At 42.4% G+C, this 25,159-nt stretch overlaps 3 protein-coding genes across 14 annotated transcripts in view; 2 read left to right on the top strand and 1 right to left on the bottom strand.

Moving 5' to 3' along the window:
• LOC147018351 (zinc finger BED domain-containing protein 5-like) overlaps positions 1–902 on the top strand; it is a 1,041-nt gene extending 139 nt beyond the window's left edge. The window contains exon 1 of the mRNA XM_085900077.1: positions 1–902. This exon is cut by the window's left edge and continues 139 nt beyond it. Coding sequence (XP_085756203.1) covers positions 1–902 — 902 coding nt within the window.
• A 2,639-nt stretch (positions 903–3,541) lies between these two features.
• QPCT (glutaminyl-peptide cyclotransferase) lies at positions 3,542–13,223 on the bottom strand. Its single transcript, XM_085897934.1, has 7 exons — positions 12,966–13,223; positions 11,966–12,112; positions 10,566–10,850; positions 8,936–9,109; positions 5,797–5,896; positions 5,506–5,622; positions 3,542–4,027 (listed from the first exon to the last, which is right to left on the bottom strand). The coding sequence occupies exons 1-7, from the start codon at positions 13,173–13,175 to the stop codon at positions 3,882–3,884; spliced, it is 1,179 nt and encodes a 392-aa protein (XP_085754060.1). The 5' UTR covers positions 13,176–13,223; the 3' UTR covers positions 3,542–3,881.
• Positions 13,224–14,019: 796 nt separating this feature from the next.
• Positions 14,020–25,159, top strand: part of LOC147018349 (F-box/WD repeat-containing protein 9-like) — a 99,001-nt gene continuing 87,861 nt past the window's right edge. The window contains exon 1 of one of the 12 annotated variants that reach the window (XM_085897930.1): positions 14,020–14,075. Coding sequence is in view for 4 of the 12 variants with exons in the window: in XM_085897927.1 (XP_085754053.1) it covers positions 14,502–14,570 (69 nt within the window). In the remaining 8 variants the exon portion in view is untranslated. The other 11 variants (XM_085897932.1, XM_085897928.1, XM_085897933.1 and 8 more) reach the window with 11 other exon arrangements.

Below are 25,159 nucleotides of genomic sequence, written 5' to 3'. Positions count from 1 at the left end.
CAATTAAAGTGGTGAACTTCATCAAATCCTGTCCGGTGAATACCAGACTGTTTGCCACACTCTGCCAGGAAATGGAATCGGAACACGAATCTCTACTATTTCACACAGAGGTCAGATGGCTATCACGGGGGAAAGTTTTAACCAGACTGTTTGAACTGCGTGAGGAGGTTCGCATTTTCCTCTCAGATTGCGGCTCCCCCCTCGCTGACCACCTGACCGACCCCACATGGGTTACTGGCCTTGCCTATCTGGCAGGCATATTTGATAAACTGAACAGTCTAAACTTATCTCTCCAAGGCCCAAACACCAATGTCCTCACGCTTTCTGACAAGGTTACAGCGTTTACTAAGAAGCTTGAGCGGTGGGCAGCGCGAGTCGAAGAAGGCAGTGTGGAAATGTTCCCTGAGCTCGAGGACTTCATGGACAAATTTGAGATAAGCATCCAAACAATAAAAGGACTTATTGCTACTCACCTCAGAAGCCTGCTTGGCCACTTCAATAGGTACTTACCAAAAGATGACACCCCAGAGAGAAACGACTGGATATGCCAGCCTTTCATCACCTCATCTGCCCGACACCTGTCATCGGAGCTTGAGGATGTGCTCTTGGACCTCTCCTCTGACCGCACATTAAAGACCACTTTTGCCTCATCCACACTGGAGGAATTCTGGCTGTCAGTGGCCACAGAATACCCAGGACTATCAAAGGCTGCAATTGATATACTTATTCCATTTGGATCTACATACCTTTGTGAGCAGACCTTTTCCTCACTGACATTTATCAAGAACAAATACAGATCACAGCTCATTAGAGTTGAGGATGATCTTCGTGTTGCAGTCTCCAGCTTAAAACCAATAATACAGCTGCTTTGTTCAAAGAAACAGGCCCAGCCATCCCACTAAAATGAGTAAGTGAATACTATCTGAGTAAATCAATACAAGCCTGTGCCTTTACAGATGTAACTGTTAAAAAAAGAATTATTGTGTGTTATTGTGTTCAATTATTGTGAGTCAGTATTATCTGAATTATTGTGTTCAATTATTTTGAGTCAGTATTATATGAATTATTGTGTTCAATTATTGTGTCAGTATTATCTGAATTATTGTGTTCAATTATTTTGAGTCAGTATTATATGAATTATTGTGTTTAATTATTGTGAGTCATGGACTCACATGGACTATTGTGAGTCATGGCTGCTTTTACTGTGTTATACATCAGAGTGTAAATAATTAATTTGTGATGCCAGTTTAGTTTAGTTTAGTTAGAACTGTTTAGTTTTAACAGCTGGCAGTACCAAGGCGTTGACCAATGTGCTCCAGGCACTCTGGATTTTTTATGCGTTTTATTTTTTTGCAGTCACTGCAGTGTGTTTCAAGTGTGAATCGGGAGAGGGGTCGCGAACCCCAACTTAAATTTTTGGGGGGGTCGTGGCTCCAAAAGGTTGAGAACCACTGAGTTAAGCGACCCGCTGCGTCACGGAATTATCCGTGTGCTACGGCCTACAATTCCGGGGAGTCTGTTGGGAGCCGGGATAGCTTTCCCTCTCTGGTGGTCTTCTCACCCGACCCGCAACAATATTGAAGGAGGGTCTATGTTATTAAGTTGATCGACAGATTGGTCAATATTATATATTAGGAATCATAAGTCAACTGCAAGGGAAATCAGGATGGTATTTACATAAGCATAATGCAGAATGGCTGGAAGAATGGCGAGACCAACAGCAATGATGAAATCAATTAACGGAATTAGGAATTGCACCATGTATTCTAATTGTATTGCTCTCACTGATTAGTAGCTGATATTGACTTAACTGTAATTTAAGTAAATTCCTCCATATTTTGTGGAAAGAAAATAAATAAGTAAATAAATAAATAATGGCAGTTGCTCTGGCACTGCTTGTGAATGAAACTGGATTGTTTAGCAGATATGAACGTTAAAACGGTAACTGTGCAAAATCGAATCGCTTTGGATTTGGTACTTGCTCCAAAAGGGGGGAGCCTGTCCTCTTGATGAGTTGGAGTGTTGTACTTTATCGCTCAGACAAATTAAAATACATTGAAAATTAAAGAAGAAGCTAACTTTCATAAATATTGTGTAGATGAATAATTTTCTTGACTGAAAGGGATCTTTGGAGGATGGTGGACAAAATTGTTGATTGCAGTTTGGAACCATGATAAATACAGCCGCCCTTTCTACATGCAAATAACAAATGAGATGATTGTTTTTGAGTATAGATACAACTGAGATTTCTTTCGATTTTAGCATGTCGTTTAGGTGTGAAGAAAAAAAAAAAAAAGAGGAAAGAAAAGGCAAAATTTTGATATAACATGTAATGTATGTTAGATGCTTAACCTCGATTTTGTTTGTTTCGGAGTGTTGAGAGCAGTTGAACTATGCAGTCTTCAATTTCATCTAATGAAGCTTTGGAAGAACTTCCACCGAAAGATTGGACGATGCGGAGAACCCAGATTTGGGTGATTCTCCGATGAAGAATAATTATATTAACTTCTGCGACCAATCACACCCGACGAGGTACGTTTTAGCACCATGTACTTTACACTGTATCTCGTTTCCCCACCCACACCTCTCTGGAACTCTTGAGAACCTGAGAGCAGGACCTTACAGCCTTTGGGCTGCCCTGATGAGAATGTAGTAGGTTCTCATTGGATGAACAGACAGGGATGTCACTTCAGGTTTGGAGATAAAAACCAGTGCTTGAAGCCCATGAGTCAGAATCATCAAATTGTAGTGGTTGATGTCAAAATGAAGGTCGTTGTGACGGTGGTGTTCGCCATTGTTGAAAGTAGAGTCGAAGCTGCTGCTGGAGGCACAGAGTGGCTGGTGAGGGCTTCAAATTTCTATGCCATGGAGTTGTGTCAGTTTGTGGGCTGTCATTGCCCTACTAGGACCAGCAAAACTTGCTGCTGTGGGGGTCCCAGGTATATACATTGACTAGTTTGACTTGCTGCAGGATTACCCAAGCTTGAAAAGGTTTCACTCCCCAAGGTTGATTTAGACTCATTTTCTGGCGACATCATTTATCCCTTTCTTTTTCTCCTTTGTCAAAAAGCCTTGGACCGAGAGTCGAAAGGTTAATTTATTGGTAGACAAGACAAAATGATTTTGTTTGGCCATTCTGCCAGGGACAAGTGGCCTTGAATTTAATTTGGGGTTCTTTGGTGTTGATGATTTTCTTTGTCATCAACCCATTTGTTCCATCCTTCACTTCTCAACTGATTTTTGTGTTGATACACTTGGGTGCAACTTATGGGTGGTGTGCAGAAGATTATAAGTAATCACTCAGCTATCTGAGCCAACCCCCCCCCTCCCCCACCCCCCTGCCAATCTCCGTTTGGTCAGCAGACATGCAACGATTGGTGTCAACAGAGTGGTATTCAATTGTACATAAGTGATTACACGGTAATATGCTGAACTCATCCTCATCACGTTGTTTCTGCTATTAAAGGCTTCCACATTATTTATCATTGTTAAAACACTCAGTATGTTTGGAATTCCTTTACAGTGAAGAGCATCACACAACTAGATAACAAAACATTTATGCCACAGACTTGATTGTACACAAACGAGCACAAGATTTTTTTTACCTTAATCTTACACAGACATTAAGGTCAAGGTGAAATCTGTGCCAAAAAAAACTTTTTTTTTTGAAGTAAAACTGAACTCACTAAAATAAAATAAATGCCCATCTCTTAATCTTGTTTCATAATATACTGTATATACATTTTTTCAAGTCGGCACTTTAAATGTGAAACAACTCACAGAAAGCTTTTCATTGTAACAATTACATAATCTGGAAACATTTGTAACCAAAAAGTGTAATAGGAATACTATTTTATAACTGTCCCGTTGCTATGGGTCAGTCAAAACTCGAGATATTCAGCGACAAACACTTGGATGATTTTATTGAGGTTATTGATGGTGACGGGGTGGAGGTTTGCCTCTGTATCGTCCATTGTGTGCCATACAACAGGGAATGGTGTCGAGATCAAATGTAGCACCGGTACTCCTGGATGGGCAAATGAACCAAATCTCAAATGTTATCAATTGCCAATACAACACGATTTTGTTGCCATTGCCTTAATTCAAGAAAAGTTCCAACAAGCAGCAGATATTTTGGCCATTAAGTGCCGAGAATTTTCGCATGCGGTTAACAAAATGTGTCTGACATGATGGTACAGAGGTAGCGTACACATGATGGCACTTTACCTTTGAGATGCTTAGTCCAAGTTTGATTTTCAGCCCAACTATCATCTGAATATCCCGACCCAGCTAAAAACGTCATCCTGGTATTTCACAGGCAGGGTGACTCGGATGAATGTTAAACGGGTGTCCTATCTGCCAGCATTCGTTGGTGGACATTAAAGATCGCATGGTGTCCTTTGCAAAAAGTGAACCATCGCCAGCACCATGAACAAATTCCAAATTCCTGCCCTAACCAACAGAGGACATTGCATCAGCAGCACAGCCGCACCCTCAGCCAATGATGCTACCCTGCAGCTTTGTGCTGCATACAAATTAAAAAGAAGAACAAACAGGGTGGGCGATTCATCAGCGTGTGTGCCCGCCCCTCGGATGGACGTTAAACTGGTGTCCCGTCTGTTTGCATTATTTGAAGGATGTTCCATATCCTCCAGTCTTTAGCAAAGAGGAGTCGAGTCATCGCCTGCGCCCCAAAGAAATTTCAAATTCTGGACATCTGAAGTGGAACGCCAGGTCTGGCCAGCCAGTTCATGAAAGACTTTTGCCAATCGTAACTACAAGCGACCCCATACGAAGGAGAGTTATTAAAGCATGAGTAATAGGTAATAAATACAATTAAAACTCATATAACAAGCTGCAGTAGATCATTATACAGTATAACACTTTAGTCTCATATAAATAAATCCATTAAATTATCAGAGGAACAACAACAACAATTCAATAAAAGCCACGTTTATAAACTAGAAGGGCACTCGGTAGAGCGCATACCTCTGCCACGTAATGCCTGATCCACAAGAACATATCGGGCCCATTACATTTTTAAAATATCATTCTGTATAGTACTATATCGTTTTTGGCCCGATCTCTCAATGGTGAAGAATCACTTATGAAATTATCAGATCCAGATCTGGATTCGGATCTTCACCAAAATTGAATCAATTCTTCCTTGTCACACACCCAACATGTCCACCATGTTTCGTCCGAATCCGTCCCCAACTTTTTGAGATATCGTGCTATATATCGTTTTCGGCCCTATCTCTCAATGTTGAAGAATCACTTCAAAAATTCAAGTAGTCAGATCCAGGATCCAGATCTTCAGCAAAATTGAATCAGTTTGTCCTCGTCACACACCCAACCTGTCCACAAAATTTCATCTGGATCCGTCCACAACTTTTTGAAATATCCTGCACACAAACAAACAAACAAACAGAAAAGGGTGAAAGCATAACCTCCTTCACCTTTGGTGGCAGAGTTAACTCTTATGGAGTTTTGTTTAATACCAACCTAGTTGAAGAAAAGGAACATGATCATCTTGAATATATGGGGCTCGTTGATTTATATAGAAATACTGAGTTTCATAGTAATGTTGTTCCAAAAGCCTCAGATGATGCAGCCTTTTCTCTGAAAACAAAACAGGACTTGTAAATGCTGTTAAGGAGAAATATATATATATATATATATATATATATATATATATATATATATATATATATATATATATATATATATATATATATATATATATATATATATATATATATATATCTTACATGAAAGCCAAATGAGAAAACTCACCAATTCCAACGAGTCTTTTGAACCAATATGTCGTCTCAGAAAAGTGATTTAAAAAATATGGATTCTGTGCTCCAATGAGATCCATCAACACAAACAAATCCTGCAATGAAAAATAATTAACACAAGTTTGTTTCAACTTAAAATGTTTCTCAGGACAAAACACAAATCCTGTGCAAATCATAACAAAGTTGTATCTGAGGTGGAAGCAGGGAAAGTAGGGTCAGGGCAGTCATCACTGAATGAAAGCAAAAGAGGCAAAAATTTGATCTCTCCCTTCCCACACTGTGTGTGCTATACATTTCACTTCCCTCTCTCATACTTTCATCAACTGCCAAGCTACTTTACCGCTCCTTGCCAACAACCCAGAACCTTAACATCCTCCCTGACTCTCCACCCCCCTCCCCCCACAATCTTTACACATTCCCTGCTTTTTCTCTTTCCTCGATTAAAAGAACTGCAAAAGTGAAAAAATAAAATGATTCTTCATGCAAACTTAAGCTAAGTAAAAATACATCTTGAAATACTTATTATCTTTACACTAAACCCTAAATATTGCGGGTATCGACCAATGCCGGGCAACTTACTGTGTTCCGATTTAGTTATCGCGGGATTTCATTTCAGCCAATCACGATTTTTGAGCCAAGACGAGTCATCGTTTGCGTCCTCGTTTACGATTACCTCTGATTACGAGCATCGTTATTAACGGCGCTCAAACATAAAACAATGGACAAAAATTAGTTGTGCCAAAAGGCAGAGAAAGGTTGTGATGTTGGGCAAATAAATGAAGTTGTAAGATAGGTTGGTAAGAGGTGAAAGTGCAGTGGGCCACCATTACGGGATAGATGAATCGACTGTGCGGTATATCCGTAAACGCAAGTCAAACATCCGTGCAAGTGTTGCCGCCAGTGCTTCGCAAAGCGCAAACGTTTCATTCCAGTCCTGTGATCCTTATAATGAAAGGATGGAAAAAGCCTTTAATGTTTGGATCAAGGATCAAACACAAAAAGTGCCTCTGAGTGGACCAGTGATACAGGAGAAATCATTTTATGGATTTACCAACGTTTCCACGAGGCACCCGGGGCCGAAGGCTCCAGTTCAACCACAGATACCCACAAGTTATATGTGACCACGGGCTGGTTTGAGAAATTTAAAAGATTTGGCCTCCATGTAAAATTAGTCAGGGAAACAGCATCTGCAGACCATGATGCTGCAAAAAAACTACCCACCGCAGCTCAAGGAACTAATCGAGGCAAAGGGATTTATGCTGAAGCAGATTTTTACACTGAAGGGATGGGATTATTTTAGAAGAGGATGCCATCTGATACCTTCCTGTTCAAACAGGAAATATTTGCTCTGGGATTCAAGGTGGCGAAGCATCAGCTTACCCTCCTCCTATGTGGCAATGCAGCCTCAACTAGCTACTAATGATCCAATAGCCATCGCAAGTTCTGCATCTGTATCTTTCTAACCTCCACAACACACCTCTCCTCTCCCCACCTCCCACTCTAACATCATCATCATTCCAAGCTAAGTCTTGTGGTTCACATTGACAGCAGTGTACAGAACATAGTATTCTTACCCTCACACACCTCGTTTTGTAAAAATCACCTTGCTGTTTTGGAATAAACTTAAAAGGTTAAAGTCTTGTGTTTTTGTTTATTACCTCTTTGTTTTGTTTATTACGATGTAGATTGTTTCAGAAGTCAAGGATGAGACAGTGATAATGTTTGATCAAGTTATAAAAATGATCAATATGATGTGGTACGAGTGACAGGTTATTAGCTGCAAAATGTCGAAAACCCGGTTTCGTTCAACAACTTTAAATATTTGACCTTTGCATAACATTTAAAGGTCACAAAACAATATTGTGGACATTAAAATAAGGAAACAGGATACGTGCTATAGCTTAATGGAGTTAGTTCGTCGAAGAAGGTCGAAAACCCGGTTCGATTCCCACAACTTTGAAAATTTGACCTTTGTGAACTTTAAAGGTCAAGGATTATGACCTTTGGTGCAAAACTTCCTCTGGAACATTCCAGGAACAATATAACGTCATATAGGCTATATGGCACTTCACACTCCTCGGATTATCCATACTTTGATGAAATCAGCGTAAAAACAAACTTGAAGGGGGCGCCACGGGCAAGGTGTTCGAGATAGAGCAAAATGGTTTCAAGACTTGAGGTGGGGAATGACCTCAAGATTATGCATAAACAATATTGTCATCCTCGCTCTCAAAGTTTGGGCGGTCGTATGATTTTTATGTCAAAATTTGAAATTTTCTAAGTTTGTGACCTCGTGACCTTGACCTTGGGACGAAAATGAAAAATCGAGCTCCGTGGGGCTACGCAGGTGCCATTGGGCTAACCAAATACTGAAACCCCTGCCAGATTCGACAAACCCCTGAGGAGAAGATGCAAATTGAAATCGGCTACCCCCTAAAAACACAATTCGCAATTTTCTAAGTTCGTGACCTTGTGGCCTTGACCTTGGGACGAAAATGAAAATCGAGCTCCGTGGGGCTATGTAGGTGCCATTGGGCAACCAAATACCGAAACCCCTGCCAGATTCGACAAACCCCTCGGAGAAGAATTTTTTATGTCAAAATTCGCAATTTTCTAAGTTCGTGACCTTGTGACCTTGAGACGAAAATGAAAAAAAAAAATCGAGCTCCATGGGGCTATGCAAGTGCCATTGGGCTAACCAAATACCGAAACCCGTCAGATTCGACAAACCCCCTCGGAGAAGATGAAAATTGAAATCGGCTACTCCCTAAAAACACGTTTTTTGGGCCTGGCTCTGCCCATAATGGGTGCACCACGCCCATTTTCAGGAAAACACAACTAGATCATAATATAAACCTCCCACCAAAATTTTATCAGGATCGGATCAAAACCCACGGAGTTATGCTCGGGACAGACAGACAGACAGACATACAAACAGACAAACAGACAGACAGACAGACAGACAGACAGACAGACAGACAGACAGACAGACAGACAGACAGACACACAACAATAACGAATATAGTGGTCACTTATTTTTTTCATGAAAATATTTTTTCGTGAACCAATAACATTATTCTGGAAATAAATGGTAAGCAAAATCCCAGAATCAGGATAAGGCCAAAGCAAATTACAATCGAGTCGATTAGGGTCGTGTCAGTAGCATTAATGGGGTGTTTCTTCAATGCCATTTGCTTTGAAAGATGCCGAGAGCCATACAGGGAGTCCTTCTCACTCCATTCCCTGAAGGATTCTTCCCCATCAAAGAAGATGAGCTGCAGCGTCAGGTCAGAACTTTCAATGCTGATCTGTAAGACAAACAGATTGACACAATTATAGTCATAAGCATCATTTGAAAATAAATGTCCCTTTGCAGGACAGTGCAATACAGGAATATGTGCATTCAAATGAGGTGGGAATATCTGCAGTGCACTAGGTAGGGGTGTGACAGTGGGAGCTCCAATCAGCATGAATGAAGCAGGATGATGATGTCAAACGAGATTTGTTGGATGTGGAGAAACAGAAAATGTAAAGGCATGGGAAGATGAGTTCATCAGAAGCTGGGCTCAGCAGCTCGCCTGGAGTCAGTCATTGTGTGAGATTTATTGTGGGCAGTTGACCAGAATTTTTGAAGGGGAGGGGGGTTGACGGCAGGGTGGTGGGAAAATTTGGACCCCCTCCTTCCCTTTTGATTTTGAAAGGCCCATAGCTTAACTACACTTCTTCCAGTTTCATTCAGAACAATACACCTTAATCTCATAAATGCCTTATTTGTACTTACTCCTATCTATACATCTTCTTCCTCGCCCCACAACTATACGTCTTCTTCTTGCTCACAACTTAACTTTTTACACCAACACAAATACTAAAAGCACCACACCGATCACAAGAGTTATAGATTATCAAAGCAAACAATTTTGCATGATGTATTGGGAGTCGTTTTCATGCCAAAAATCTTTTCTATTGAAAATGTTACTTTTTGCAACAAATTTCGTTTGGTTTCACATATAGATAGTCAACAACGTCAGTCACTGAATGGGCATCTTCTGTCATACAAAGTCCTTCCTTGACACACCTGAATTCCTATCCACCTAAAGGCCGTAATCCACAGCTTGATTGAGTACTGCTCTCCTCTCTGGACTGGCACCACTGCCTCACACCTTACTCAGATTGACGCCGTGGAAACCAAGGCCTTCCAGATGATTGAAATCTCCCGTGATGAGGCTGAGTCCATGGGCATATCACTTTGCCATCTCAGGCAGGTAAGTGGTCTCTCTGTGTTCTGACACCTCCTTTCTAGGTCTTGTACACTTTGCCGTCTCCATGCTTTGTGCCCCCCCCAGGTTTCTGCAGCGCGCACACTGTCCACCAGCAACCTCCTTCTCGTGAAACTCCCAAAATCCAGAGCCCAAGGCCGCCTCCTCCCCTCTACCCACCCAACCCCACCTCCTTCCAAATTTCCAGCATTCCATTCCTGAGAATTTGATTCTCTATCCACTTTGTCCACCCTGTGTGTTCTCACCTACCCCTCATGCCTCCCCACATCCCTTATTTGTCCAAGTCTCCCTCTATTTTGTCCTTCAACTCTACTGTTGGGTTTTTCCCCAACCCCACCCCACGATATTGTTGCATCCTGATCCGATCAGTGTTCTCGGTCTTCCATGAGCCTCGACTTTGTATCCCAAAAAATAATAAGAAATCAGTAAAACTATTGGCATACAACTTCTAAAACTACAATTTTTTTGAAACGAACTTGGAACATACATTTTTCTTCTTCTTCAGTTGGTCATCAAGGACTCGAGCAAGACCGAGCATCATGGCACAAGGCACTGCAGAATCTGTAGCACCAACAAAAACCCGGCCATACATATCACTTGGGAAATACTTGGAGTCATAATGGCAGGCAAGAGTCAATCTTCGTTTTGCTTCAGGATTGAGGACGGCGATGATATTTCTGAAAACCTTCCTGCCATAAGGTGTGATGTCTTCAAATGAATCGAAGTTAACAGTCCATCCAGCACTCAGTGACTCAATTCTGTCAACAATATGCTGTAAGAAAACAGAAGGGGGGGGGGATAGAGAGAGGAAGAAAAAAAAATCAAGTACTTTATTGAAAGATAAATAATTTAATTGCCTCAAGCTGTCTTCAACAAACCATCTTTCCAAAAATTACAGGCAAGTCTCATGATGTATTACAGAACATTAAATATTATAGAATGACTTAAAAAAAAAAAAAATTCAGCGATCAATAAATAATATTTACATTTATACAGATTGCAAAAAAATTAAAAACAACCTGTGATTATATTTAAATAAATAACCCTGTCCAATTGGTTATACAAATTACTTTGCACTCTTTGAGATACCTGCTTTATCCCTTTCCAATATCATAAAGGTAGTCCACCAACTTAAAAACGAAGCTAAACGTAATATGATCAGACTACATAGCTTCATTTTTGGCCAATCAAGGTAAAAATTACAAAACATTTTGAATAAACAAATTGATTGTATTGTATTTAATACACTAAAAACACCCGCTCCCTATGGGAGCATCCTTGGGGAGGGGTGGGGAGATCGTGGGGTGGAGGGGCAAATATATTTTGTGCCTTGGTTAATAATCCCCTCCCCCCCCCATCTGCAGCAGGGGTCAGTAAACTACTTGCACTACGTCACGTGTACAATCAAAAATCGTGTCATTTTTTTTTCTATGATTTTCAGACAGACACACACACACACACACACACACACACACACACACACACACACACACACACACACACACACACACACACACACACACACACACACACACACACACACACACACACACACACACACACACACACACACACACACACACTTAGTCCCCTACTGGTTTCACCGGAGGGACTCTAGGTTTGTTCTCCGTCTGTCTGTGCATCCGTCCCACCTGTCGTTTTTCAGACTTTTCCCCATTCCCTATAACATATGCAACTGAAACTTGGTACAAGTTCCAGAATAAGGTTGATTTTCATGGTTTTTCGTCAATTTTTCAGAGTTATGCCCTTTTTGGACTTGGAAAATATCACCTCGGTAGGGGACATGCATGACAAAGCAATTCTCACTCTTGTCAAATATAGTAGGATAGGATCTGTAAAACAATTACTCCATGGAAACAATCTCACCTTCTGGACAGTGCGACTACCAGATGATCCTGACACACGCTCGATCAGCATAGGCTGCAGATCATTAGTCCACATTCTTTGTAGATCAGAAAATGAACATATCTCTTGCAAAAGCTTCCTGCTCAAAAGTTTTGGATTGTGATGTTTCTAAAAGAAAAACAAAACTCCATTACTCATCTAAAAGTGGCTGTCTTACATTGGTTGAGACAATACAATCAATTGCTTTAATATTATAGTATCTACAATTCGAGAAATGCCAATTTGTGTACGTGTGTAAATTTGTGTTTGTTTAATTTCTGTGCACTCTTGAAACACTGGACGATATGAGCTGAAAACTGGCGGTTGAACGTGGGGTGTGCCCAGGGAGGTTCTCGGTGGTAAAAAGAGGAAACTGCAGCCTGGGCGGTACAGGATGGAGGGAGCACCCCAATTCCCTCCATGCAAAAGTGTATCACAGCGCTGCTTCCAGTGGGGATGGGTATTACAAGTCATCTGGTTTGCAGTTCTGGGAGAATTAATCCATCCACAAGAATGGGTTCTTTGCCAATTAATTCTAATCTTGGATGGCTCTCCCTTTATACTTCGTACGGTGGAATTGACCTCCAACTAAAAAATAACTAGCAGCACACATACACTTAATGTCTTCATCACCCATTAAACGTAGGGACGGGACCCTAACTATAAACACATACTTACCGAGATAACTGATCTACGGGGACTCTGGCTGTTGTGTGCAAATGGCTTCCGGATTCGGAACAATACTGCCCGTCAGTGGTTCCAAACTGCATTCTCGACTTGCGACGACGAACCTCATCTTACGAGGGTTTTTGTGCATTTGTGAGATCAAGTAAATGAATGGTAAATTATGGTATTTATCTGGAACTCACACACACACACACACACACACACACACACACACACACACACACACACACACACACACACACACACACACACACACACACACACACACACACACACACACAATAACTTTACTCACATATTCTTTGTTCCACGGTGTTTGGCTTAACGTCGTGTCGCCGTTCGGATCCATTGTAAAGCAAGCTACCAAATAAAAAATAACCAGAATTACCAGAGCAGAAAATCCTTTAAGAATAACATCATTTCGAGAAGTGCCAGACCTATGAGGCTTCCCGCGTCTCGGCATGTCGGAAACGATAAAACGGTCATAAAAAAATATTCCCTCCATGCAAATGTGTATCACAGCGCTGCTTCCGGTGGGGGAAAAAAAAAACGCTTAATCGTTTTTTTTCCCCCCTTTCTGAGGTGACGGAGTTACATCATTCAAAGTGATTATTTACAGCAAGCTATATGGAGAGAGAGAGAGTATAAGTTGCATAATTTTTCACGCGGAACCATCGCTGTTGCTGATTACACCGCCGAGCCTTCCATATTGTGTACAAGAAGTAGAAACAGTTTACACTTTTACTCCGGCTATAATTTTGAGACAAGAAATTGTATCTGGTTTGCAGAGAAATAGTTCTATCAATTACAATTCAAGATGGGAGCGTTTCACAAATCGATCCTTATTGCAAGATATTAGGATGAACAATTATTCATCCCGCGCTGTTGTCTTTTTAACTTCGTTTCATTGTTTTCATGACTGAAATGGTGATTTTGGTCGAGTTTTTTTTTGTATTGATTTGTGAACGCATGGTGGTGTAGTTGACAGCAGCATTCCTCAAGATTTGGTGCGATATTAATTTTATATATCTCAATTCTTGCGGTCGTTTGGAAAGCACCAACGTGCTTGTTTGATCGATGGGTAATTAACGTTGTACGTACGCACGCACAACGGTCTTGGAACTCTATTTTCTTTCACAATCACTCAGAATTGCTGTTTATAGGCAGTTTGGTGTTTTTCTGGAAATTTTGTTTGAGTCGTTGTCTTAATCTTTCCTTTTTTTTGTCCTTCAACAACGTCTCAGTTATTTTTTGATACTCCGTCGTAAGTCATTATCGACGTTGGGAAAAATTACCCTCAAACAACAACAACAACATTCAACAACAACATTCAACAACACAACAACAACAATAAAAACACACCAATCACATCCTGATCACCGCTCCACTTCACCGGTTGTGCTAAGTAAGATTCATCGCTCTGTATTTTGTGTTCATACAGTACTTCAGCTATTGTGGATTTGTAACATCATTTTGACATTTTGTGGGAGAATGAAGGAACGTCTCCCAATTGTATTAGCATTGTGCGGTGTATTGTTGTCTCGATCGGAAGGTAGGTGTTTGCTTTGTCTCCCCCCCACACCCCGACGATGTTTTCATCGTCTTCCTGTGACGTTTAGCTACTTCACTTGACCATAAATACTTAATTGGTCTGCACGGCATGGCTACCACTGCGGAATAATCAAAATGATGCTCCAGGTGTCTGAGTTCGGTGCTGCAGAGGTTGTGTGGTAAATGTGCGCGTTAATGAATGTCATGGTTGTAATAACATTGTTAGTCATGAGGAGATGACCGTTCAAGAGTGATCTCAAAGAGTGACAGTGAGCAGGTGATGTATTATTGGTGCAATCAACGGATTGTCGATACAGTCGTAATAGTAACCACCGTGGGAAGCAAGAAGGTGAATACCCCGTTTCGGTCTTGATCCCTTCGTTCAGCACCATTATTTAAGGAAGGATCCAGAGAAGAATTTAAGGAAGGGAAACTATCGACCTGTTGGTTTCACTTCAGTTGTGGGGAAGGTGTTGGAGACATTAATTAAGGACCGGATGAGGAACCATTTGGAAGTGAATTTTTTATTAGATAAGCCCAAAATGATAACATTTGAACGTTGATGTCTTCAGATATTTATCAAATTTTTATCCTAGGTTGTGTATGGTCTAAAACTAAGCCAATTTTTTGATGTGATTGACCCATTCCCTGCCATTTGGGCCACACCCAAAGTTTGGAGATTTTGACACCCTTGAAATTTTTTTCCCATTTTCAAAGTGAATTATTTAGAATAACCATCAGTTGCCCAAGGAGATTCCTTTACAAACTTATTTTATGGTTTTGGGTACTAAAATATTTTGAACAAAAATCTTTGGGATCTGGATGGTTATGGATAGTGGTGCTACCGATAATCCCTTTCGGCAAACATTCACTTCGGACTTTCTCTGGCCATATTTTTAATAACCATCAAGGTCCCACGGATTTTATTAGCGCATAAGATAGTACAAGTACTGTACTATCCTCTGAAAGTAAAACATTCATGGGACCTTGGTGGTTATGGCAGGAAAGAGGGTCTCAAGACCACGTCGGGCGAAATGAAGCCCTTTTTCGAGCCAGGCCCACTCCCATAACCATCCTGATATTTTGAAACTAATAACAAATGAAAGTTCCATATTTATACTAACAAAACCAATAGTAAAATCCATGGGACCTTTTAAAAACAAAGAATAAAACAGGTCCAAAGTTGCCTTGTTTGACAGATAATGTACATATTGTTACGAATCTGGCAGCCATGAGCATTCAACATTCAGGTCCCCATAGCTCAGTTATTTCGATAAGTAAATGTGGATAGATAGCTCCCTTTCCCCTATGTCTAATGGGAATTAAGTGTGCATGTGCTGCGGTCTTTTATTTTTTTATTTTATTTTATTTTTTACATCAACAACGCCCTCCTTCGCTCTCACAACAGCAACACTGCTCGCGGCATTCTTCGCACGCGTGGGCGGAGTCTAACAGGAATGGCGTCCCTCTTTAGCCAATCGGCAAGGAGCGGGCGTCTCACCCACCTGGTTTCCGACCAAACACGATCGCCATTACACACGTGGCCAGAGGTGAGGAGGTGGGCGGAGCTATAAACGCCTCTGATCTGGACTCCACCCAGAAGGGTGGGAGTTGCCCCGCCTACCATGGGCTTGTCCAATGGATGATGGCCAGGGAATCGCGCGATGGGTCCGACCAATGAGGAGGTGAGTGGCCAGGAAAAAAAGCCCCTCCCTCCTGCAGAGGAAGAAGTGCTTGTCTGGACCAGCGTTTGGGAGAGGACGGCAGATCAAGAGATCGTGGTGTTTTGCCAAGCAGCGAGGATCGTGTGTGAGACATTTCCGGTGGGAGAGGACATTTTCAGTTGAGGCATTTCCAACCTGGCATCCACAGCCAGTGAGTGGTTGTCGACAAGAGTGCGTTGTCGAGAGACGGAGATCGTGGCGATAGCGGTCTGCAGTCTTGGTGCTGGCAACGCAAAGGTCATGGGTTCGAGACCCACCGTGGAGGTTCGGGTCGGTGTGACCGCACGAGCGGGACAGGTACCCCGGCCCGGCTGTACTGATTGAAGACCCACTGAGGTCCATTTTCTGGGTATTTGTGTGTGCGTGTGTGTGTGTGTGTCCCTGGGCCCTGTCTTCAAGTAGGATCGTATAAGTGTTTTACTTTCCTTGTAAATTACATTTTATTATTCGGATAACTCTGCTCTTTTTATCCCCCGCCGCGTGGCGGAAGGGGGATATTGTTGTCACCCAGGTCGTCCGGCTGTCCGTCCTTCCGTCCGGGCATCAATATTTATAGCTGTGAGTGTGATAACTCATAAACTGTTGCCATATCGATTTGAAATTTGGGTCACACATGTACCACCTGAAAAGGAAGAACCCTATTGATTTTGGGCTGTCCCGATCCAAGATGGCCGACTGGGGCGGCCATCTTGAAAAATTTTTTTTCGCCATATCGATTTGAAATTTGAGTCACATGTACCACCTGAAAAGGAAGAACCCTATTGATTTTGGGCGTGGCCTGATCCAAGATGGCCGACTGGGGTGGCCATCTTGAAAAAAAAGTTTTTTGTAATAAATGGAAAACCGCTTATCTGATTTCAATTATTTTTGGTTACTACGTTCCTCACCCCTGGGGAACTTTTTTGAGATGATGACCAAATGGTGTCTTCTTTCCAATTCACCTCCCTCATTATCTGGAATATGTATGACCTTTTTCATTCAATGGTGGGGGATTCCCCATCTCTGATGGTATATTTTGTGTTCCCTTTCCCCCACTGTAAAATGAATACCCCTATTGTTGAATGTCCCAGCTCGTTCCCTGGCATTTCTTTCATTGGTTTAGCTCGGTGCGTGTTGAGAAATAGCGAGGATAAATTGTGCATTTGGACCGACGGACCTCGGTAACCATCCGCTCGGGTTGCGCATGGTTCGATCACGCTACTGGCTCATTCCGCTTGAGCTCAGTCGAGGGTGAATTTCCCCAGTAGTTTGGACGATGTGGGTATTTAGGTAAATTGAAATTGGCAATCGACCCTATCCCATGCGGTCGACCTATTGGCGATCTTCGGTCCGATAAAGGACCCGTCGGCTCAGGAGTTATCTGGGTTGATGACCTATAAGTTCCGGGTGTTCGGTGGAGCCGACTCTACTGCTCCATCTAGCGGTCGTGCTCGCCGCCGAAATCCCGGCCCCACAACAATATAATGTATACGACATGTACATGGTCTGCCTCAGTCAACAGTTTCCATCACTTGCTGCAGAAGTCCAATATATTCCATTGCTGATTCAAGAGTAAAGTACTTTCAGTAAATGTCTTATCTGTTTTTGGGCCATCCATCCTAAAAATCTGTTTGTTTCCTTTAACCCCATGCTGTTTTGAATGTGGCCGAGATAGGTAGAAAAATGTTTTCTCGATGTGAATCTTTTATTTTCCTGAAAAGCTTGAAGAAAATCCATGAAATATTGTTATGAATTTGGAAGCTTATTGCACTCAGCATTCAGGTCCTTATAGAAGTTGTATTGGTGTGTGTTTATAGATAGAACCCGTCCCTAGTCTAATGGGAATTAAATGTTCGTGCGCTGCAGAGTTATTTTGATAGTCAGGGTTTTCTTCTACATTTTTTTACATCACCAACAACACCTTCGCTCCATCCTGATGCCATAACGCTCGCGGTGGGCGGAGTTCAAGAGGACCTGGCGTCTCTCTCGCCCAATCCGGGGGATGCGAGCGAGGTTGCCGTCGGTCGGCCAATGAGCGCAGCCCACGCAGGACAATGTTACTCTCCCTGTTTGAGGGGCAGTCCACCGTAGCGGCCGCCACGCCCCCCGGTCCAATCGGCAGACTTGGCTCCCCTTTTGGCCAATCACGGGGGCGACTAGCGCATTTTGCGTGCCAAAACCATCCAGTGAGCGAGAGCGGGTCCATGGCAGGCGGGTCCTCCCCTCTGGAGAAGGGGTGAAGAATAGTTTGGCGCGATCCAACAAAAAGGGTCGGAGTTGAGTTGGTTTTTGGTCTACCGGATCACCTGACCTTGTCTGCTGGCGCTCGCTGCTTCATTCGCGCTCGCGCTGGTTGGTGCCCGCCCTTCATCCTCCGTCCCCGGCACTCGGAGTGGCATCGTGGTTGTTGGGTCGAGAGAGAGGAGATTGGTCCCGTCTGCTCGAGCGCATCTTCGGTCTGGTCTGCATCTGGCTGCACCCCGCGCATCTGAGGCGTCTCGTCCGGCACAGTACGACAAGCGATCGGCCAACTCAACACGGGAGGTCACATCGTCTCGCTTCCTCTGGATTCGGCTGCCCTGGTCCGTCCTTTGGTGATCGTAGCTCCGGGAAGGGGTGGACGTTCAGCCGTGCGCTCGCAGCCAGGTAGCCAGCCGTCCTGACTCCCAGCCGAACTATCCTCCTCTGCTGGAGAGCCGAATAAAGACCGTTGAGGTCCATCTTCTTTTGGGTATTTGTGTGTGCGTGTGTGTGTACTTGGGCCCCGTCTGTAAGTAGGAATTGTTAAGTGCTCTTTGCTATACATTATTTGCATTGATTAGTTGGTTTAACTCTGCTCTTTGTGTGTTCCCTCTCCCCCCCCACCCCCGCCCCCATTATAAATAAATCCCCTGTTTAATGTTTCAGCTCGTTTCTGTATTTCTTTCATTGGTTTAGCATGGTGCATGTTGAGAAATAGCGTGGGTAAATTGTGCATTTGGACCGACGGACCTCAGTAACCATCCGCTCTGGTTACGCACGGTTCTAGCACGCTAACTGCTCGTCCCGTTCGAGCTCCGTCGAGGGTGTGAATTCCTCAGTAGCTCGCCACGTGGGCCTCTAGGTATTTTGAAGTTTGGCAAAAAGCCCTGTCCCACGCGGTTGAATTATTGACGATTCACGGTCCTGTAAGGGACCCGTTCCTTCGGAGTTATCGGAAAGGTACGATCTAGATTCCGGGTGTTCGGTGGAGCCGACTCTACTGCTCCATCTGGCGGTCGTGCTCGCCGCCGATACCCGACCCACACCAATAATTCCTTTCCACGCAAATGAAGGAATGAAACCTTGACAGCCTCTCCATTCTCCAGAATTCAGTGATGCTATACTGGTCAGCGAGTGAGCTCTCCGTGGCAGAAATGGGCCGCAAATACCATGATTTCCATTGTGGAAAATGCACGATCCATATGCCATGGCTGAGTGATGTCCCCTGAAACAAAAAGATGCATTTACTGTGGAGCAAAAGTATGTGCTTGGAGAAGTAGGCCTAAACTTTTATTGGTGCTTGAATAAAAGGATTTTTTTTCTATAAGATTTTATTTAGCCTATGTTTTTTCAGAATGGACTGAACATGAACAGCAGGAAGCAATGTTCAAATCACCCCATTTTTCTACTGGCTTTCATTCAACAAACCAAAATATAAATAAATCAACTAAACATGAACTAGACTCAGCCATGCTATCCCTGACACCATGGCCTTTGTATGACCTACTTTCATGATGCCTAATGATAGAACTATGCTGATTTCACATAGTAACAGACAGTAAACACATTGTATCTTGGATTGAATTGATGCTGGATTTCAAAACTGCTAATCCCAGATAACCTTTGACCTATTTATAAGCAGACAAATGTGGGAAATTGCAACTTACCAGGTATGTTATATAAGGATGGGGGGATATAAATTCAGCTTTCTTTTTTTACATGTTCTTTCATCTTGCCAAGACAAAGAAAAGGAAATTACAAGTAGCATGATGGGAAAAAAGTCATGTAAGGCGGCAAATACAAATGAAAGAAATCACCTTGCATCTCATAATTACATGGTTTCAATATAAAGAATGTATACAAAAGACAAAATTTGCTCAAAACAGAATTTATTTCATAATACATCCATATTTTACAGTTTCAAATAGCATCAGCAATGGAATATAGTGGACTTCTGTAGCAAGTGATGGATATTGGTGATAGAGGCAGACCATGTACATTGTACATGTCGTGTACATATACCTGTACATTATATGTACATCGCTATGTACATTATCTGTCAAACAAGGCAACTTTGGACCTGTTTTATTCTTTGTTTTTAAAAGGTCCCATGGATTTTATTATTGGTTTTGTTAGTGTAGATATGGAACTTTCATTTGATAATACTAGTACATGCCCGTAAAAAAAAAAAATAATAATAATGAATAAACCACACAAGCCGTTTCTTCGCTCTCACGTGCCCGTACGTGCGTTACCCGGAAGTTCAATATTATTCGCAGTTACGATTATTCGCAATTTATTTTTAATACCCAATTATTCAATTAGCGCCAACGTATTTTACCTTTTCGCAATGTTGTGGCAAGGAAAAACAAGAAGAGAAGAGAGAGAAAAAAATTTACTTCCTGGTTCGGAGCATACCAGCACTCTGATGTTCCCGAAATTTATACACCGTCTAATGTGAAAACGATCATAACTTGGGCCATTATGTTTATCTATAAATGTGCATAAGAAATCGAGAAATTATTAGAATACACGAAGTCATCACTCTCCGGAAGCCCATACGTTGTAACCCGTAATGGCGAACGTGGCTGAACTTCCCTTCCCCATCGGCCACGCCCACGCAACAACGTGTCTTGCCATTGGTTTGGTAAATAAATGGCCATAACTTGGGAAGCACTTGTCCGATTAATATCAAACCTTGAAAAGGCACATCCTCAGGTCCCCAGCAATATATGTGGCAAGTTTCAATTAGATTGGACCAGAGGTTGTCGAGAAACAGCGCACACACACACACACACACACACACACACACACACACACACACACACACACACACACACACACACACACACACACACACACACACACACACACACACACACACACACTCACACACAGAGATTGCTGGAATTTTCGATAGATTAGTTTCAAAATATTAGGATGTTTGTGGGTGTGGCTCGAAAAGGGCTTCGTTTAGCCCAAAGTGATCTTGAGACCCCCTGTACTGCCATAACCACCAAGGTCCCATGAATGTTTTACTTTCCTAAGATAGTACAGTACTTGTACTGTCTTATGCACTAATAAAATCCATGGGACCTTGATGGTTATTAAAAATATGGCCAGAGAGAGTCTGAAGTGAATGTTTGCTGAAAGGGATTACAGGTGGCTCTACTCTCCATAACCATCCAGATCCCATAGATTTTTGTACAAAATATTTTAGTACCCAAACCATATAATAACTTTGTGAAGGAATTTCCTTGGGCAACTGATGGTTATTCTAAATAATTCACTTTGAAAATGGAAAAAAAATTTCAAGGGTGTCAAAATCTCCAAACTTTGGGTGTGGCCCAAACAGCGGGGAATGGGTCAATCACATCAAAAATTTGGCTTTCTGAGTTTTAGACCATACACAACCTAGGATAAAAATTTGAAAAATATCTGAAGACATCAATGTTCATGGGTGGGCCTATCTTATAAAAATTCACTCTTGAATAAATACAAACTAATTAAAGGTCATCAGCATGGGTTTACCAAAGGTAGTTCCTGTTTAACAAATCTTTTAGAGTTTTATGAAGCAGTGTCTGATTGGAAGGATGAGGGAATGGCAGTGGATATAGTATATCTAGACTTTAAAAAGGCATTTGATAAGGTACCACATCAGAGGTTGTTGGCTTTCTCTCTATCAAGTGCAGCCTGTGGCTGCTGGTTGCATCATTGGTTAGGACACGGCTATGCCGCTGATGCAGTGTCCCCCTTACCAGTACACTGGTGGTCATTTTGCCGACCTCGGAAGGATGACAGGCTGAGTCAACCTCCTGGTGTATTTTTTAATTCAGCGGCCAATGGGGCTTGAACTCAGAACCCTAGGATCCCAAGCCGCCATCCTAACCACTAGGCCAACACCAGGTTTGGTTGTTAGCTAAAGTGAGGGCTTGTGGATTGGCTGGTAAGGTAGTTAATTGGATTGCAAACTGGTTTTGTGGAAGGAAGCAATGAGTGGGAGGATGTAAGTAGCTGGGTACCTCCAGGGGTACCATTATTATTCATTATTTACATCAACAATTTGGATAATGGGGTAAAGAGTAAGCTTTCCAAATTTACAGATGACACAAAGCTTGGAGGTAAGGTGGATAGCAGAGGGGGTGATTAGCTGATACAGGAATGTATTGATACTTGCATAAATTGGGAAAAAGTTTGGCAGATGGAGTTTAACCTGAGCAAGTGTAAGGTGTTGAGTATGGGGAAGAACAATGAAAATAGAGATTACAGGATGCAAGGGGTAATTTTGGAGTGTGTCACACAGGAGAAGGATTTTGGGTGGTAATAGATATGGGAGGTAAACAGGCAGCGCAATGCCAGGCAGAGTCGAGGCTCGTGGGGGATATTGTACATAGAAAATACCCTTCATCAAATACACCTGTAATAGCCTCTTTCTTGTATATAAAATCCTGTCTCCTTCAGCTGCTCCTCAAAGCTTAGTTTAGCTTGCACTGGAAACACACAGTGCATGCCTGCTTGCAGTGATCACTTCTGAGGAGGTATGTTAAATAATATTTTGTATCGATGTATTTTCAATATACGAGGGGCAGTCAGTAAGTAACCTTAAAGTGGCGATTATAAATTTGAGAATGTAATGTGTGTAGTTGGAGACGACATATGTTATATCAATGGGTAAGAGTCATGTTTTGCCTGTTTTAGATTTGGCAACATTGAGCGTATGACTTCAGTAGAGCAGTTCCAAGATGGCGGCTCCCTTAGCATCATGCACCAGGGAGGCGCAATGTTCTGTCATCCATTTCTTGGGAAGTGAGCGTTTGAATCCCAGTGAAATCTATCGCAGAATGTAAATGCAATATGGTGACACATGTTTATCACTGCAACAAGTGTACAACTGGGATAGGAAGTTTAAAAGTGGAGTGTCCAGTGTGGCAGACGCTGCTCGCTCGGGCCGGCCTCGTACAGCTGACACACCAGAAATGATTGCGGGAGTTGAGCGCGTGCTAAGGGAACAGTGTCATGTTACGCTGGATGAAGTAGTCTCCGAATTTAACATTAGCCATGGTTCAGCACACCATATCATTCACAACGTGCTGGGGTTCCGCAAAGTGTCTGCAAGGTAGGTTCTGAGACAACTCACTCCCAAACTAAAAGAACTCCACTTTTAAACTTCCTGTCCCAGTCGTACACCTGCTGAAGTGATAAAAACTGTTACCAAATTGCATCTTCATTCTACGATTGATTTCATTGGGACTCACACACTCACTTCCCTAGAAACAGATGACAGAATGTTGCTCCTCCCTGGTGCATGCTTCTTAAGGAGCCACCATCTTGGAACTTCTCGACTGATGTCAAACGCTCAGTGTTGCCAGATCTAAAACAGGCAAAACATGATTCTTACCCATTCATGTAACATGTCGTCAACAACTACACACATTACATTCTCTAATATATATTGCCATTTTAAAGTCACTTATCAACTGCCCCTAGTAAGTTGGATTAGCTTCATTCATTCATTCATTCACCTGCACTCTTACAATTAAGGTTGAAATGTCGAAGATGTGCTCTTACTTGTATATGGAGATCTCGAAACAATGAGAGATATTATATCTAATGATTAATGTACTCACAATTAATGGTTTAGTGGTGGGGATTGAGCCCGTACTATTGAGAGCATAGGGATGTTTTTGACAAGCCGTGAATGCTTTGATTATTGACAGGTCTATACTCCGTCTCGCAGGGTGTGTACATTTCCGTTGAGCAGGCGGTGAAAAAAATTGATTGTCCCAGAGGTTTAGGGTAGGGGGGACATCCCAATTCTCTGCGTAAATGTGTATCATAGAGCATCTACCAGGGTCTCTCCTGGTCATGAAATTTATCAACACCTCTTCCCCCCACCCCCAACTAGATCATTAATTCTCATATCAGAGTGTTCAATTATAGTGTTTCACTTCATCAGCTAATGAAAATGTTGTGTGTACCGCCCCCATGTCAGCGGTTTTTAATCACAATCACATCTGCAACCACAGCTTTCTGGAGGCCAAAGATGACTGAGATGAACTCGTCGATTGCCCTTGCTTAAGGCAATTTAATCGCACATTGCACGTGAGTGGTGAATGCGCTTTTGACTAAACAGGTCTAAACCACGTCTTTTATTAATTAGGGTAATTCACCCAATTCAACTCCCCAGGGATTACCAATAGGCCGAAACGTTTTCACAGGAAAAATGGACTTCAGCTATGCATGCAAGCCTCAGGAAATATAAACAAATATTTGATCAGCACATGGCAAATGAGCAGGGAAAATTCCACATAAAAAAAGAACAACACTTAACAGTACAGAGAAAGAAACTAAACCCCTCAAGGGCCCACATGCATAAGAACCTTTCACACAAAAAGGGGGAAGATTGAAAGCAGACAGGCAAGTTCCAGGTTTGATGGCAAGTTGTAGCAGCTCGTGAAGGCAGGACAAGCCGCCAGCCCCGATCAACAGCCAAGACTAACGAAAACTGTCCAGAGCATGCCTCTACAGATCCCACCGTAGAGGCAAACACGTCAGTTGCTCTGGTCGCCAACCATAGTGACAGCGTTATGGCTCAATCGGATGGTTCCTGTGTTGAACCAATCAGCACCATGGCCTATTGAGCAGTGTGGCCAACAGCCTAGTGTTGTCTTACTGAGGCCACAAAATAAATTGCTGGGTTTTCTGCAACATGCTCCTCAATAAATGGTGTAGTTAGGTCTGGATATTTTTTTTGGGGGGGAGGGGGATTTTTATTTTTATCTTTATTTTTTGGCAGGTGTCAGTAAGCAGCGTGCACTGTGCTCTGTGCACATGCTTGAAAATCACGTCATCAACCCACCTTCATGGGGGAAGCAGGAAGGGGGGGAATTATTACGTGCAAAATTTGGTAGATATCAGCCAAGCCGTTTTCCAGTCCATAATCGTACCTCCAAACAGGCAAACAGACACTTAACACCAGAAAAAAAAAGTTTCT

The sequence above is a fragment of the Eptatretus burgeri genome, chromosome 10 (genome assembly GCF_056783735.1).
Source record: "Eptatretus burgeri isolate ZD-2024b chromosome 10, Ebu_testis_v1, whole genome shotgun sequence".
Taxonomy (NCBI): domain Eukaryota; kingdom Metazoa; phylum Chordata; class Myxini; order Myxiniformes; family Myxinidae; genus Eptatretus; species Eptatretus burgeri.
This window is presented reverse-complemented; position numbering and strand designations above follow the sequence as displayed.